Below are 16,337 nucleotides of genomic sequence, written 5' to 3'. Positions count from 1 at the left end.
CTGAGAGAGAGAAAACAACATTAAAAACCATGCAGGGAATGTTATGAATATCCATTAATAGGCAGGTGGCTCAGCGGTCGAGCGAACGGCTCCAAATTTGAAAGGTTACGAGTTTAAATGCTGGTTGGTAGTTGACTAGGCTCATCATCCCTCTGGGGTCGATATGCTTGCCCCCACCATAAGAACGTGGAATTAATTCCAGTGGCTCGGGGCTATGAACTGGAGATGAACACCGTACCTCGATGCTCACTTGAGCAGCAAATCACTTTAACTTATTTATTATAGATATGGGCCTACTGAGTATAATATACCCCGCTGTGCTGTGTTATTGGATAATTGCATACATCCATATGCACAAATCAATGCACTTTATTAAAGTTCGGTGGCTAAATGGACATTATGCCACACTTAAGATTTTTATTATAATAACAACATAATATTGCTTTGTGTCGCTATGACAAAACAATGAAAGCCATAAATTGACAGGTGTTAATAGTTGTCATTAAGATGGAAAGTCAAGTTCCAAACGTGAGAATGTGGAATTGCACCACTGAATCATGGCTACCAATATAGATAAGTGCCACTGCACCTGAGCACTTGTAATTTTGATGTAAAATCCAGTAATATATAATTACCAAAATGTAGAAATATACGAGCATTCATTTTGTAAAAGTATTTTCTGCTTCTCATGAATTACGAACTTCATGGTTTTATTTTAACAAATATATTACAGAAAGTTCTCACATGGAGAAATATTGCCATTGATTTCAGGTATTAGAATATAGTACTGTACCTGTCAATGTTAGGATTATAATATAAACTTACTAATATTGTAATACGTAGAGCTGAAGGATTAACGCATTCAAGATTAAAAGCATATTATTGTGATATATTCATTACTATAACAAACAATGATACATTAACTTCCGTATTACATGCTATTACCATTCACAAATAAATGTAGAACATTAAATACAGTTCAATCTTTTCCTTCTTAAATGTTTATTTACATTGGATGCGCATTGCATTGCAATAGTCGCTATTTAGTTAAGCCGCACGATGTAAATTAACGGTAAAGTTGCCAAAGAAACAAACTTCAACTAAACTTACCCAGGACAGCCATGCCACGATGCACAACACTATTGTAGCGTGCATTGCAGACTTTGAGAATCGACAACCGGTCATGATGTGCTACTCTTTTATACTGTCGTATTGCTAAGTCAGTATTGAGTCACACGCGGGGAAAGGCACGTGGTGCACAATACGTGCCCCCACCTTCACTCGCATGTCATGATTAGACACACCAGGTACAGCAAGCTGTGCCCCGTTATCAATTGATTTCAAATTATTACAAATTTACAATGATATTTTCCAGTCTGCCGTGAATTTAATGCGGGATGAAGACCTCACCATTCCATGTCCATCATAGGGGTTGTTTGACCACAATTTACCAAGCTGATGAGTGGGGGACGGTGGTGAAGTGGACCTTCATGACCATATGATGTTATTTAAAAAAGAGGAGGCCATGTGTGCTGGTGTCATGATCCATATGTGATTAATGACGGTATTTGCAAATTACTTAATTGGGAAGCCACTTAGCAACTTCGTCCCCTCCTGGCAGACTAATGCCTACTTGCAGGCCCATGCTGGGTTCACCACGTGCTCCGCAGGGAGAGCTGCCACCAGGGGGTCCCCTACCGCAGGGTGTCTTGAGATTCATTGAATAGGATATTTGAGTGATGATGATAATAATCATAAATGTATGCGTGTATGTTGAACTTCATTCACACGGTACATAGTCAACAATAACTAATTGAAAGTAGTGAAAAATATATTAATTTTTTTGCATTTAGCTGCAAATAATGATCACCTTTGTGAATTGGACTGATGAGGATACAGGACACAATTGCTTGATATTGAAAATTATGAAATGGGGTCAATAGCAGTGGCAGATGGCGAGCAACGGCAATTCCCAGTGGAAATTCCTGTCCAGATGCACTTACTGAGCCACCCGCCCCGTGATGATACCACATTCGCATGTGCAGCGATGTCACCGCCTCATCTTGATCGCCAATGCGTGCAGAAGATGTAAACGTTTCATTTTTCAGTCGATTCAGCCTAGCCCATCTCAGGGGTATGGATGTTATGAACATATCATATGACTGACATGCGGTGAACATTTTTCAACGGAGCATCAAGAGGTGATTTTAGACATTCGGAAAAGAAAAGCCCATTGAAATTACTCATATTTACCGTGTATTACAATCCAGCCAGGTGGCTCGGCAGTAGGGCAAGCAATTCACAATTGGCAGGTTGCGAATTCAATTATTGGCTAAGATTGACTCAGTCCATCATTCCTCTGGGGTCAATAAAATGAGTACCACTTCATGGAGTAGTCAGTGGTTGTTCTATGGACTTGCCCTAGCCATAGAAATGCGATGCTTAACAAAAAAAACATGATTTGGAGTTCAATAACATAAATGTAAATCATCTTTATTAATATTTTCATAAAATTTATATTTTTATCATTTATTCACATGCCTATCAATCAGTGTACTGCGCTATACGGCACTTAATTAATAACATTCTGAAGTTCTTCCAAAACAATTGAGGTAATCACTTTACTACAGACGTGATTCTTTGTCATTCAACAAGCGTGGGCCAGCCCAGGATTCCATAATAATGGAGTGATGTAATGCTAAGGCGCAACTAGCGATCCCCCAAAGGCACGCCAGACCCCAACAGCAGCCAAGGTGCGCTGGGATGCAGCGTTGTGTGTTCACCTACCCCGCGCTTCCGAAGGACAAACGCTGAGTTGGTCAAGAACGAGCGTCAGGCCCTCTGGTCGTTTTTTCGACCTCGAGGAATTTTCCCTGCTCAGCAAAATGCTACCCCGGAGTGAGTAATGTAGTTGAGGGTGTACGTTGAAGCCTTTGCAGCGCCGGTAAATAGATTATCTTACAGCGTTACAATGTGTCTATAAAGTCTATGCTCTTGAGTACAATCGTACGTTACGTAGTTTTTGGAGAACATTTAAATATACTTCCTGTGTAACCATAATAATATATTCTCCAGATTGATGGACTTTCCCCCCCCCCCCTGTATTTAAAGTTAAGGTTGGGGATGCATCTTATAATCTGGTAGATCTCGTAGATATGCACTTTTAAATCTAGATTGAAAACTCATTTCCTTAGAACTGCTTTTTGTGTTTAGTTTGTGGTCCTTCTCCCGCACCTCCAATCAGCACGGTTGGCTACGTGTGGTGCGACAGCAGTTTTACATACGTAAGTTTGCGACTTGTTTTGTTTAACTGTTTTGACACTGGGTGCAACTTTGGGATCCGTATTACTTTCTGGAGCGGCTTGTCCTTGCAAAAAGAGTTCAAGGTCAATGGTGTGGTGTGGAGCTCCGAATCAAACTGGGGTCGCTACGATCGTAATTCAGCACACTTACCGATACACGGCTTTACAAATGTACGCACATACCGTATATGCAATTCAAAAGGAGAGTTTATTGACACACAAATACATACGGGTGGGTGCTTCCTGTTCATGAGGTATACTAATGCTGTAGCTTATATTTGTTTCTCATACATTCGAAGTCTCGAAGCAAAACTTGAAAAGTGTTTTTTGTATTATCACAACAGTTTTCTTCAAACATAACATAATGGCAGCCTCAATGGCAGCATTAAAGTTATATATTTCATAAAGAATAGTAAGATAAAACAGGTGTGAGTTATTTAAACAAGAACTGATAGCCTTTGAGCTGTAAAAGCAAACCTCGGTCTTTTTCATTCAACTTAAAATGGCTCCATTTGTCCAACACTGCATATAATAAAAACCGCATGCAATATTTTAATGGGTCCCACGCTGTTTTGCGATTTCCGTTGCCCATAAACGTCCGAGAGAAAGAAATAGAAATGTGCAAAAAAAAACACGTTTAAAAAAGGGGTCACGTCGAAAAGGTGCGATATCTACAACAGGTGCCAACTTGATACAAAACAGAAAGCTCTGTCAATACACCTTAGCGAATTTAAACAAGGTGCAGTTTGCTTAAACATGCCTTTTCCAAAACAACAGGATATTATCAGTGGGCTTTCGTGAAGCAATATTCACGATTCATAATTAAGTTAATTTTGGGTCAGGTCGCCGTGTAGATTTTAGTTTACGCAATAATCCTCCACCCCTTGACAGTCAATCAAACCAAGTTGTGAACGTCATGAGAAAATATGCCAGTTGATTTAGTTTATCATAAAAAACGGAGGAATGTTGAAAAGCCAAAGCAAAATGTTGCCAATGTTATTATTACACGCAGCAACATCATCATCATCACCAGGTGTTGACAGAAGCTGAGCCTCTTGTGTGATAGAGATTCCCGATCCGGGTCCTTATGTAGATGCCATGACGTCATCGGGACACCCATGCTGGTGGACCGGGTGAAACATTACTGTTGCTTGCTGCAATCAACACCGATTGTTAAAACTGGTTCAAACATGCCCACGTCACAACTTGATTCGATTGGCATTGTCAGCTGGTGGAGGGTTAGAGTAAAAACAAATGCTATTATAACTACACGATCTAGCCCAAAATAAACTAATTATGAAACACAAAATATACTAGTAGCAACACCAACTAACAAAAAAAAGGAATGGAAACGTTTGTGCCAATTGTTTAACTTTGCCACGATTGTTTAGATACTGTATATCATAAGCATACGTTGATGAGACCTAGAACACTTAGATCAGCTGTGGCAGAACCTGTACTCTAGATCTGGCTAAACGTTGTGATGTGTGTATAGTTACAGTGGTGTCTCGTGTCACTGCAGTGTCACTCCAGCCTAACCTGGTTAGTGTCACTAGCATAATCTTATCATTGTTAGAATTATGATAAACCCATACCTCTAGGACTGACAACTTGAATATCGCGTTGTGTGAAAGTCGTTCGTGGTTTATTATATATAGATGGGTCTCAGTCGTAAGAATGTTGAGTTTTCACTGAAGGCTCACAACCACCAAAAGAGATACTGCTCAAACTCTTGGTATGGGGATACATTGTCTTATAATGTGTATAATTGTGTAAGTGCATTACAGTTTTAACATATTACTCTACACAATGACACTGCCGTCGAATCATTGCGAATTATTTATGTCATGGTTTATGGCAATCGAGGCCATAACCCAAGATTTGGAATGTGTGGAGAACAAGTTATTAAAACAGACTGTAACATAATAATGCATGTGCAAATTCATATAATTTAATCTCACATTATATCCAAATTTGTTTTTACCAAAGGCTTAAAACAACACTAAATATGATTTATTCCTAACATGTTTGGTCAAAACGAGGTCGAAAATGCATAGCCAATTACAATGAGGTTTTTTGGAAGCTCGCTTAATATAAAACGACACTTTTGTGGATATGTATTATTTACTCATCACAATATAACTTCCACAGTTACAAATGAGTAATTCAGCTTCTCGCTATGGAGCTAATACAATTCTTACTATCGAGGGCAAAACAAAGCTTATGTCAGAGAGTATAATTAGACATTGTGCAATATATAACATTCACTTAACTTGTGAAATGTTCAACACAGCTAACATTTCCCTGTGGGGGAAAAAAACGGTGTTGTGATTGGCATGGAAGAGCAATAGAGGCATTACGATTCAGTCACTCAGTAACTCGGTTAATTGTTGCGATTCCCCTCTATAATCATTGCTGTTTTGAACACTGTGGTGATGGTACCGGCCTCTAGTGACCACAGTGGTCAATGTGAACCCATTACATACAGCAACAAAAACATAGCTTCGTACAGGTGTGCATTGATGCGCAAATAATTTAGCTTGTGGATGGATATTCCCGTAGACTCTGGATTATAAGACGACTTTTCCCCCCATGTAGTTTAAAGCAATAGTCGGGAGTGCTTCTTACTATCTGGTGTGTGCGCGTGCTCGCAAGACCAGATTTGTATACTTTATTGACACCGGGCACATGTTTGGGGTGTCTCTCAATATCCCAAGTATCTTAAAATACAGGGAAATATTCTTAATCATCGCATCGCTAGACCCCGATCATAAAACGTTCACAATAGAACACCATTGCCTTACGCGAGGTTAATAAAGACATGCCACTGAATGCAATGTTTGCGTTGCATGAAACTAATGTCATGATAATCCACGTATTACAACAAACATAACTGCGTCTCAGGCGTATTGATTAAGGATAACAACACATTGATCAAAATATTTTCTCTGTGCCAATGCAGTAGGACAATGCAAGCAAAACTAGACCGCAAAAATATGGTCATCGTTTTTTTTTGCCATGTGGGAAATTGATGGTGTGATAAGATTGGGTTTGGTGTGCATGTGAGCGCATCACTTTAACATGACCCAACGTCCTTGACATTCACTCAAACAATGCACTTTATATAGAAAGCAGTGTCGCCTCACCGCAACCCACCCCATTGTCCGTGCCCAAACAAACACACAAAAATAAGTAAAAAAAAAACCTACTACTACAGCACAGCTATATTAAACCAATTGCATTGGCCCTCAGCGAACATAAGCAACCTTTTTTTAAAGAAATAAGTAAACAAACAGATGTACAGGTATGTGTGCCGAATTGTATAATGTCGCACCATACACGAGCGACGGGGTTCCCAAACTTTCTGAACTCACTGTCAACTATCATAGCATTTTGCGTAACACTATGCACCAATAATATTTTTAAAAAAGGTAATACTCTAAATTGTAGAATTTTCAACAGTTCCATGGACCACTTAATTCCTACTGCCTTGCGTACTGCAGTTTGGGAACCACTGCACTAGCGACTGCATTTAAAAAATGGTTTTGCAATACATTTTAACAGCCTCATCTTTTCATGGCTTTTACAGCATACAGTCACATGGTGAACCACCACATATCTTTTACAGCTAAATTAAGGTGTACAGTTCAGCGGTTGTGCACAAGAGATCCTAAATAACACGTGGTGAAATATTTGACATACCATCCATATTGTTACGTAAAGTAATGCACCACTGTTGTCGTAAGGGTTTTCAATTTGAACATGGTCGGAGCAGTTTGGTATTAAAAGGGGGCTTAAGAGAGAGTTAGGGGGTGCGAGATTCAAAATGACCGTGTCACAACACAAAGCAAGAGCAAGTAAGAATCATAATGGCTGTCTCACACGACAGATTCATCATGAGTAAAGCAAGTTCTCCAGTATAGAACTAATGGTCTGAACCTGGTCACCAACGACTACACAAAAATGTCTAACATTTATACTACAAATTTAACTCAATTCAACCGAGCTTAACTTTGAGGGCTAACAGTTTAAGAGATAGCACGGTGAATGCTCGTTGACGTCACAGTATCCTTAACAATGCATGAACAAGTGCTGGCGAATGCTGGATAAGATAGGCCAAGTGTAAATATACACGTGACTTAATATCAATAGCACACATTTTATTTGTGAAAGATACAAAAACTGTCTGCCAGAAGCCGATTTTTGCATTCAAAGTGAATGGATGGACATATACATGGGTGTGTGGATGGATAAATTAGTGGATGAAATAACAAATTGATTGATGGAAGAATACATGGATGGGTGGCTCAAATAGATACATGGATAGATATATATGTATGCATGTTGAACTTCGTTTACACCGTACAGAGCCAACCGTGCTAATCGGAGGTGTGGGATGGACAAAAAGAGATATGGATATACAAACAAGATTGATATACAAACGGATATAAAAATAGATGAACGGATGAAAACAAAGATAAACGGATGGTGAAACAGACGGATGGATGAAATAACTTCTAGATAAATGGATGAATGGTGAATGGATGCATTAACAAGTTAATAACTGGATGGGATAGATTAACGAATTGGATGGTTGGATTGATGGGGTGTTGACTTGTCTATCTATTGCAAGTTAAGGTCAGTGAGGCAGGAGAATGAATCAGGAGGTGTGCACCTCCCTTCATAGCTGTAGATCAAGCGTGTGTCCAGCGGCATCATGGCTGGGTCAGCATCCACCAACAACTTCACCTGGAACAAAGACAGACACATGCGCAGGCACACACAAACACACGAAGGCAAAGACAGGCAGTCGGGCATTGCAGATTAAGTTAGCATTCACTCCCAATGCGTCCACAGTTATATGTGTTACCCAGTATAACCAGCATAACCGCTACCTCAGTTATACTGGGGAAATAACGTTCCCTGCGTTGATTTAGCCAATTTGTGAATTTGTGACTTAAGCACTTGGAACCCAGGCTTCAAAAGTCATCACATGACCACACTGAATAATTGTGACTCTATCATCGTTAGTGGTATTCGTGCCATTCTTATAGTGCAAGACTTTTACGAGGATGCTATTGTATCTTGACTTAAAGCTTTCGTAGTAACATAGAATCGGTCACTTAGCAGCTTAGCACTTGTTGCTGGCAGGGAAGTGGATCTGCAGTTACAGCAGCCTTGACTGAGAACAGGCCACGTGATAGACCAGAGAGAGGGATATCGGGGAAAGGTTACTGAAGGGGCACGTGGGGGAAGCCCGGGAACCCGCTAGTAAGGGGGCGTGGCCGGGGCGGAGTGAGGCGACGCTAGGAGCATAAAAGGAGGCCCTGAGCAATTGCTCGGGGCTGTCGTGTGGAGTGGGATCCCGTCGTGCTGCTGGAGTCTTTATCACCGTCTCCGTCTTCACCATCTCGGCGTCGTTAGTCAGGCAGTATGTCAGCTGTCCTGACTGGGAGCTATAGTTACTAAGTGTGAACTGTTAAGGATGTTAATACATATACTAAAATTGGAACGATACAGAGAAGCTTAGCATGGCCCCTGTGCAAGGATGACTCTTAGTGTCTCTGAGCCAGTCACTACACTATGATTCACAGTCATTGTCTGCAGTAGATTCACAGTGGGAGCGATAATCACTGTGTTCTCCAAATCAAGAAATTTGCTGGTAAATGTTCAACACGCGGTTATGATAATTTGCCGTTTGCTCTTCAAACGCCACGCGGGAAAAGATAGTGTGGAATAAGCCCATAATGATCTCCCCATCCAAAATCAAAATATGAATTTACACTGGAGGAATCCAATGAACTTTGAGGCTATTTATCACAGATGTCCAGTAGGGGCGGGTCAGCAAGTTACAATAACAAAAAAACAATAAAAAAAACGATGGTGCAAAATATAAAAGAGGTAAGTGAGTGATTATAAATAAATAAATATACATTAAGTATACATTTCATGAACACATAAATTCCCAGCACCTTGTAAAGAACCTTGTCCATGTTTTCTTGACCCAGTTTGTAGCCACCCATGGCCTTGGCACTCTTGAAACGCAAGGTCTCGCTGGCCACTGGAGCATCCTCCCTGTAGACAGCGGCCCGCTGCCACTGCTGCTGTGCCCCGTCGCTAAACTGAGCTGTGGCCGTGCTGTGCCCGGCCGCCCATCCACCCGCATGGCCGAGCCTCACAGTGGGGCTCATGGCTCGAGCGGAAGGGGATGTGGGTCTGAGTGTGCCCCTAATGCTGCTGACGTTGCTGCTGCTCGCGACGGTCGCGGAGCCATTGGCGGTGGCCACATGCTCCCTCGCCGCCAGGGCATTTGCCATATCCCCGGCGTGGGCAGCACGGCCCAGCCCGGCCTGCACGATGCCACCCACGCCATTCTGCTGCTGCTGCTGCCGCTGCGCCAATGATGACGACGAGTGCTGCGTGGTTTTCTTCATGGTGCTAGTGGGTGGCAAGAAAACACTAATTGGAAACGTGCGTTTAGAGTATTCTTCATTGCAAGGCCCTTTCGGGCCACTGGCGGCCCCTGGTGGCCTTTAGTGCGGCCCCTTTGAAGTGTGGCCCCTGATAATACACAAATGTAGAAACACCCCCTGTCATCGTGCTGTCAAATGGTTTCAAATATATGGTGCCCCCCCCCTTCCCGCCCCCTCAAAATTAGTGAAGAACACTAGTTTAGAGAGTATTTGTCTGCTACTAGACATTTCCACATGATGAGAAACTTCGCTGAGCTATTATTTGTGGCCAGATCACTTCTGAAAAAGAGCTAGATAGCTCAACATGGTCCATACCAGGTAAAATATAAATAGTAAATACTTTTTTGGTCTTTAGGTAAAGTCACGTAGATAGAACAATATAAAATCACGACGTTTCGATCGCAACACAAGCAATCGTCCTCAGGTAAAAAAAAATATAGCAAGGGAGCTGCTGAAGCAGGGTGTTATATAGGCCTGAGATGGGTGCAGCCCAAGGGTAAGTGGGCGGGGTTAGAGAAGGAAGATGGAGGGCACCCCAAAGCTGTTGGTCTGGCCATTGTATTGTGAGAGATTAGCATGTCAATGTAGCCACCACCACATCGAGGAATGCAACTCAGAGAGTCGGAAATAACTGCTAACATCGGCAGGTGGGATGGAAACATCACAGCCAGTTATGACTTAAACTGGTTAATAACGTCCTTCCAATGATTGCTCGATTTGTACCCATCTTCTCGGTTGAAATTTGATCTGTGTTTATAAATCTGGATGGCTTCATGAACTTAACCAGTTTAAGTCATAACTGGCTGTGATGTTTCCAGCCATGCCGACGCAGAAAGCCATAAGTGTAAGTAAGGCCTCGGCACAATTTGGCCCCAAAAAGAAAATGGTGAAATGTGAACATTCCCCAATGTGTAAATTGGACCCAAAGTGTCTCCACGCTCAAATGAGCTTCAGATTGTGGTCATCTAATAAAAAAAACATCAAAGTGGTTTCCCATTCGAATGAGCAAAGAGGAGAGCTCATCTCCATTTGCATCTCTACGTTCATAAAATATATAATCCAGATTCCTATGACAGGAGTAAGTTTGTTGATAGGACAACCACTGTTGAGTTCCCCTAAAGTGGTACTAATTTTATTCACCTTGAGAGGTGGGGAGGGGGGGATAAATTAAGGGCAGAATTGACCCTTGACCAGCATTTGAACTCGCACCCTTCCCAGTTACAAGACGCGCATTCTAACTGCTTTGCATCACTCGCCCTGACAGAAGGCTCCGTATGCAGTGGTGGTTGTGCGAAGACGTACGTGCTGGTCGTTACTATTTTTTCCGTGAGGTTGGCGCTACTCATGGGCGCGGAGATGCTCTGAGCTTCCACCTTGAGCAGTGCAGAATCTTCCTGCTCATCGAGGTTGGCGGCGGATGAGAGCACGGTCTTTTCTGCATTCGAGTACTGCTTGTTCATACTGAACGCCTGGAATGCGCTCATGTCCTGCGAAAGTACGGCAGTGGCTTTCAAACGAAGCACAAACCGGCTCGTCGTCTGCCCTTAACGACACCAAAATCCATGGCTTCATTTGTCGCTCGATACTTTTCTAGGCTGGCTTGGAGTCAAGATTATCTGTGTGAGACACAACCACTAGACAACAAGGTCCTATAAAAAATATCCTATTCTATCCTATATAAATATCTGTGGCATATTAGGAATGAACCACTCTTTCTTTTAATAAGTCCTTATGTGCTGTGCAGTACATCAATGCACGTGTGTATACCAGCATGTGATGACTGAGTTGGGCCTGTGAGGGGGCTGGCAGCGTTAATGATTAAGCGGACGTGTACACCAGTCACGTGGTTATTGGCGACTCGGTGAAGATTGCTGCGTGTGACACACATGCTGTTGCATTCTACAGATTAACCACAATAAATGTGTTTGCCCTCGATTTGGAGCACCTGCCCAACGTCCTTCATTTCGGGTGTGCAACATATAATTGTAGCCTGTATTCCTATAATTCTATGAACAGCTTGTGGACAAAATAAGGTGAAACGAATGTGGCATGCGGAAATCATTCCTAAACTACATTTTGGACTCTTCCATTTGGAAATTAAGCGCTACCAACAACACAATGTCCATGGGTCTCCGTCAGCTTTGGTTGATGCTCATCGCTCACCTTCATAGGTGAGCCTGTGCTAAGCTAGTGGCGAAAATGCCACATTCTTATAGTGAGCGCTACTCTGTATAGGACAAAATCAGATCCATCTGGCATATGAGGAAATAGTAACGTGTCAGGGAACGATGGAGCCGGGAATATTTGATCCACAAGGACCAGAGAGTCGTGGTCTGGTACTATAACAAATGTGTTCCTCCATAGAACGTTCCACAAAATCTGCACCTCCACAAAATCCGCACCTTCGATGAGCACGGGTTACTACTCATGGTGCATAAGAAGTTCTACATACATACACAAAGTGATGATTATTTCTGTAAACCCCGAAGATATTGTAGGCTGTGTCAACTGTCAGCCAACCATCGACAGGGATTTTAACTCCACTTCGCTCACAGTCTTCTGCCATAATGTGCTTAATAATGACAGAGACAGTAGTGCAATCTGGGAAAGCCATAATCGAGAAGTAGATAGAAAATGGTCATGCATTTGCTAAGTACCTGGTCTTGCTCTCCTGCCTCTCCCATGTAGTTAACGACCAATCCTTTTGTGTCATTCCCAACAATCATGGCTTTTCCTTTCTTCGGAAACAGTTTCGAGGCCGCACAGAACAGTCCCACAGCTGAAATGTAAACACCGACATCAAGACAGACTCTTTCATCAATTTAATACGTAAGCTTTCTCGACCAATATTATCCATAATCGAGGTTTTTTTTTGATCGCTTAAATGTAAATGTGTCGTTAAACCCACCCGCAGCCACCAGTTTGTTCCTAGTTCAGCACACTCGTGTGTTGGGGAGTAATTGTAAATGTTGTGGGTATACTCTCCAACACACCAGTGTGCTGAACTTATAACGACATGTTTTGTTTACGTGACAAACCTTACTAATTGGCTGTGTTGGGTGATGGTGGGTTTAATGACACCTTTATATTTATGCGATCTTACCCGAAAAACCTCTATTATGGATCTTTCATCAATCACCAAAATGACAGCAAGATAAATCTCCTTCCGTTCTACACCTCCACTTGTAACAGCATATATTTAGTCTTATCAGACTATGGGCCGTCCAGACTTAAGCTAGCTATACAAAATATGTTGTAACGAGGAAACCCTCCCTGTTTTTTTTCTTCCTTCTCGGGCTCATCAGCAGAGTCTAATATTCTGAAAGATTACTGCTTGTTTTACCTGAGCGTATTGATAAGTGCCATCTTCCTACACCATGGTCATCAGTGCGCAAAACAAAAATACTTACATTTATTGTAAAAAAATGTCCATGAAACCAACATAAGCTTCACTGAGTTGATTTTTTTTCCCAAGAGGGCTTTCCTTTGGAATGGTTTACAAATGAATGTGTCCAATATCTATGTATGTGGGAGGAAACCAGAATGTTTCACGCATGCCAAATAATATCACTAAAACTGTACAAATTGAACTATTTTATAGTCAATTGTCTCTCCTCTGGCCACTGTGGTCTGGAATTCCACACAACTCTCTCATTGTCCTCTGCCCCACTATGATATTTTTTTCTCATCCATTCTTACCTGATGACGGTTGCTTGTGTTGCAATCGAAACGTCGAATTCTATTATTATTTGATTTGATTTTCTACGTGACTTTACCGAAAGAACCAAAGTGTACAAATCGACTTGATGTTTTGCCTCCTAAAGGAATTTCATTGCTCAGTCACTCCAGGCATTGCACTAGGTTGGTGTCCCACAAACACGATTCCATGCCTACATGTTGCTGGATTACAGGCATATTCTTAGGTTTTTTCGGTAAAATCACGTAGGTAAAACATCAAAATTAATGAAAATAAAATAAAATAAAAACAAAAATCACGACGTTTCGGAGGCAGCTAATCTTGCTGTGACGGTCCCACCTGATGACGGAGACTTGTGTTGCCTCCGAAACGTCGTGATTTTTGTTTTTATTTTATTTTATTTTCATTAATTTTGATGTTTTACCTACGTGACTTTACCGAAAAAACCTAAGAATATGATCCCTTGCAGTCACGAAAGCTTCAAATCTAGAATGGATTACAGGCATGCGCCAACCACACCCTCCTTGATGAGATCAGCAAGGTATTGTGGTTCATACTCCTTGACACGATCTGAACAGTATTGTGATTAATTTGTGGCAAGTACTCTGTGTGAAATGAGTGCGACCTTACAATTCATTCAAAAGCCTCGGGCCAGGCTCTCTTAAGGACAAACAAAGTTAACTTCCTTAAATAATCTCCCTATTTTATTGAACCCAATAGGATGATAGGCAGTCAACTCAGACTGCATTTTTGTTTTCACCTAGCAACCGTTTTAATGTTCCACAAGCATTTCTGCCACAATTCCACCCAGCCAGCATGTCATAAGTCAATGAACGACTGCAATCGTGTTGTACCCACCGAGGAGAGGCAAAAGCAGGAGTGAGCAGATGATGGCAGCCAGCGCTCCTGCGGAAAGGCCAATTCCAGATCCACCATGGGTGTAGCCAGGAACACCCCCAGCCACTCCACCCTCTCCACCCACTCGATCGTCCATTCCCCCGTGAATGCCTATCGCTCCGCCAGCACCCGCCTTGCAGTCGCACACCTTGACAGACACCACGGACGTTTTGCTAAGGCCAGGCTTGTCCGTGACGGACACGGGGACTTCTTGAGTTCCGCACTCCAGGTTGTCCTTCTCCAACGACATCAAGGCCGATGTGTCTGTAATAAAGAGGTGCATTCGTAAAAAGGATTACAGAAGCGGTCATGAGTCAACAAATGCCAAATGTCCCAAGGTATGATAGACTGTGTGGTCCCCACTACTGTAGGACCACCATTTTGAGAGTCTTATGACCAGCGCTTAGTTTTAACTGGAATAGTTCGGAATGCTGTTCCGATAATTATTTTAGGCATGCCACATCTATCTCACATTAGTTTTCATCGCATTGCATGCATCGCTGCATTCACTTGCATTGCATTGTACTGCATGCAGCAATATCCCAAGAAAAAAAAAACATGAAGGAAAGTAACTTTCAAAAGTCTGTGCATGGAACGGATCACCTCATATCATCAACTAGCTTTTTTGCCCGTCTAAGGACGGGTGTATATTGCAGTAAATCTGAAATATTCAATAGAAAAATTGTTCAGCTCATGATTATTAATGAGGGGGGGGGGTTGCCCCATATGGACTGACGTCACCCCCTCATGGTTATTGTGGAGGGGTGCGGAATGTGGAGTGACGTCACCCGCTCATGATTATTAATGAGGGGACGGGTGCGGCATGTGGAGTGCGCAACCTTGTGCATTAGTGTAAATTTCAACGCCGGCATGAATATTAATGAAGGGGGGGGGGGCTCTTTTGCAGTGACGTCACGCACTGATGTAGCACTATGCTGCCTATAATTATTTTTTACCGTCACTTTCTGTAAAGAAACGTCATATTTGAAGAGACTCTGCATAATCAATTATTTAATTCAGCTAGACCTTCCTCTGCGTTCGTGTAAAAATCCACCCACTCATGAATATTAATGAGGGGGGGGGGTGGGCCTCATGTGAAGCAACGTCACGCGGGGTGGTGGGCCTCATGTGGAGTGACGTCACGCGCGGGACGGACAGACATTTGTGGGTGATTATAGTAGGTAATGCCACGTGTGATTTATGTCGCTCAAGGTGAACCCGCGCCTGGGCCGCCAGCGTACCGCTCGTGGCATCGAAGGTCCACTTGTATCTGGAGTTGTCGTAACTGCTGGGTAGGGAGAAGGTGAGCGGGCGGTCACCGGGCGAGCCATCGTCCCGAGCTACGAGGGTTAGCTGTGCCTGCTGCGACGCCTTCTCCACACAGTAGCTGCTGCTGACCAGGCTGAGTCGTCCATTGTCGGCGCCATCCACGATGATGACCACCGTGCCCGTCCCGGTAAGAGAAGGCGAACCTTTGTTCACCGTAGGAATAAATAATAATAAAGTCGTGATGATGTATTTGTATGAAAGTGTCATCTTTGGAAATTGCACCTGAACAAGTGTAGAATTTATAAAATGCACATCCTGCAAGCGGAGGTGCAGGAAACCGTCGATAAGCGGGTTAGCTGCCAGAACCAGTGCCAATGATTGCCCAAGCTCTGTGGTCCTATATTGGAATATTTGGCCTATTCCTTTAATGAGTGTTTATACATATGTGGGGGGAAACTAGAGTACTGAAATGTCACTCGGGTAATTGGTATCATAGCGCATTCTACATATAGTTTCTCACAGATTGTTGGGAACAGTTCCATTAGTGAACACCTATTAAGGCTACCATGACAAATGTCTGGGTGGATGTGTGACCAGAACCACATCGGGCCACCTTTGTTTTCCCAATGCAGTGTACACACCACACCTGGTACTCATTTAAGGCTGAATTAATCAAGGGGAGGACCTGGGACTGAATCA

General features: G+C 42.6%; 1 protein-coding gene and 1 non-coding gene across 2 annotated transcripts; one reads left to right on the top strand and one right to left on the bottom strand.

The window, feature by feature from the left end:
- Positions 1 to 7,925: 7,925 nt before the first annotated feature.
- On the bottom strand, positions 7,926 to 14,466 carry LOC144942894 (uncharacterized). The gene is made up of 5 exons (XM_078869895.1): positions 14,331 to 14,466; positions 12,433 to 12,554; positions 11,078 to 11,262; positions 9,275 to 9,740; positions 7,926 to 8,051 (listed from the first exon to the last, which is right to left on the bottom strand). The coding sequence occupies exons 1-5, from the start codon at positions 14,464 to 14,466 to the stop codon at positions 7,926 to 7,928; spliced, it is 1,035 nt and encodes a 344-aa protein (XP_078726021.1).
- On the top strand, positions 8,781 to 8,886 carry LOC144943082 (U6 spliceosomal RNA). Its single transcript, XR_013639452.1, has one exon. It is a non-coding gene; the product is annotated as a U6 spliceosomal RNA (small nuclear RNA).
- Positions 14,467 to 16,337: the final 1,871 nt, after the last annotated feature.

This window comes from Lampetra fluviatilis, chromosome 29 (assembly GCF_964198595.1).
Source record: "Lampetra fluviatilis chromosome 29, kcLamFluv1.1, whole genome shotgun sequence".
In the NCBI taxonomy this organism is placed as follows: Eukaryota; Metazoa; Chordata; class Hyperoartia; order Petromyzontiformes; family Petromyzontidae; genus Lampetra; species Lampetra fluviatilis.
The sequence above is the reverse complement of the archived record's forward strand: the minus strand, read 5'-3'. Positions and strand labels throughout refer to the sequence as shown.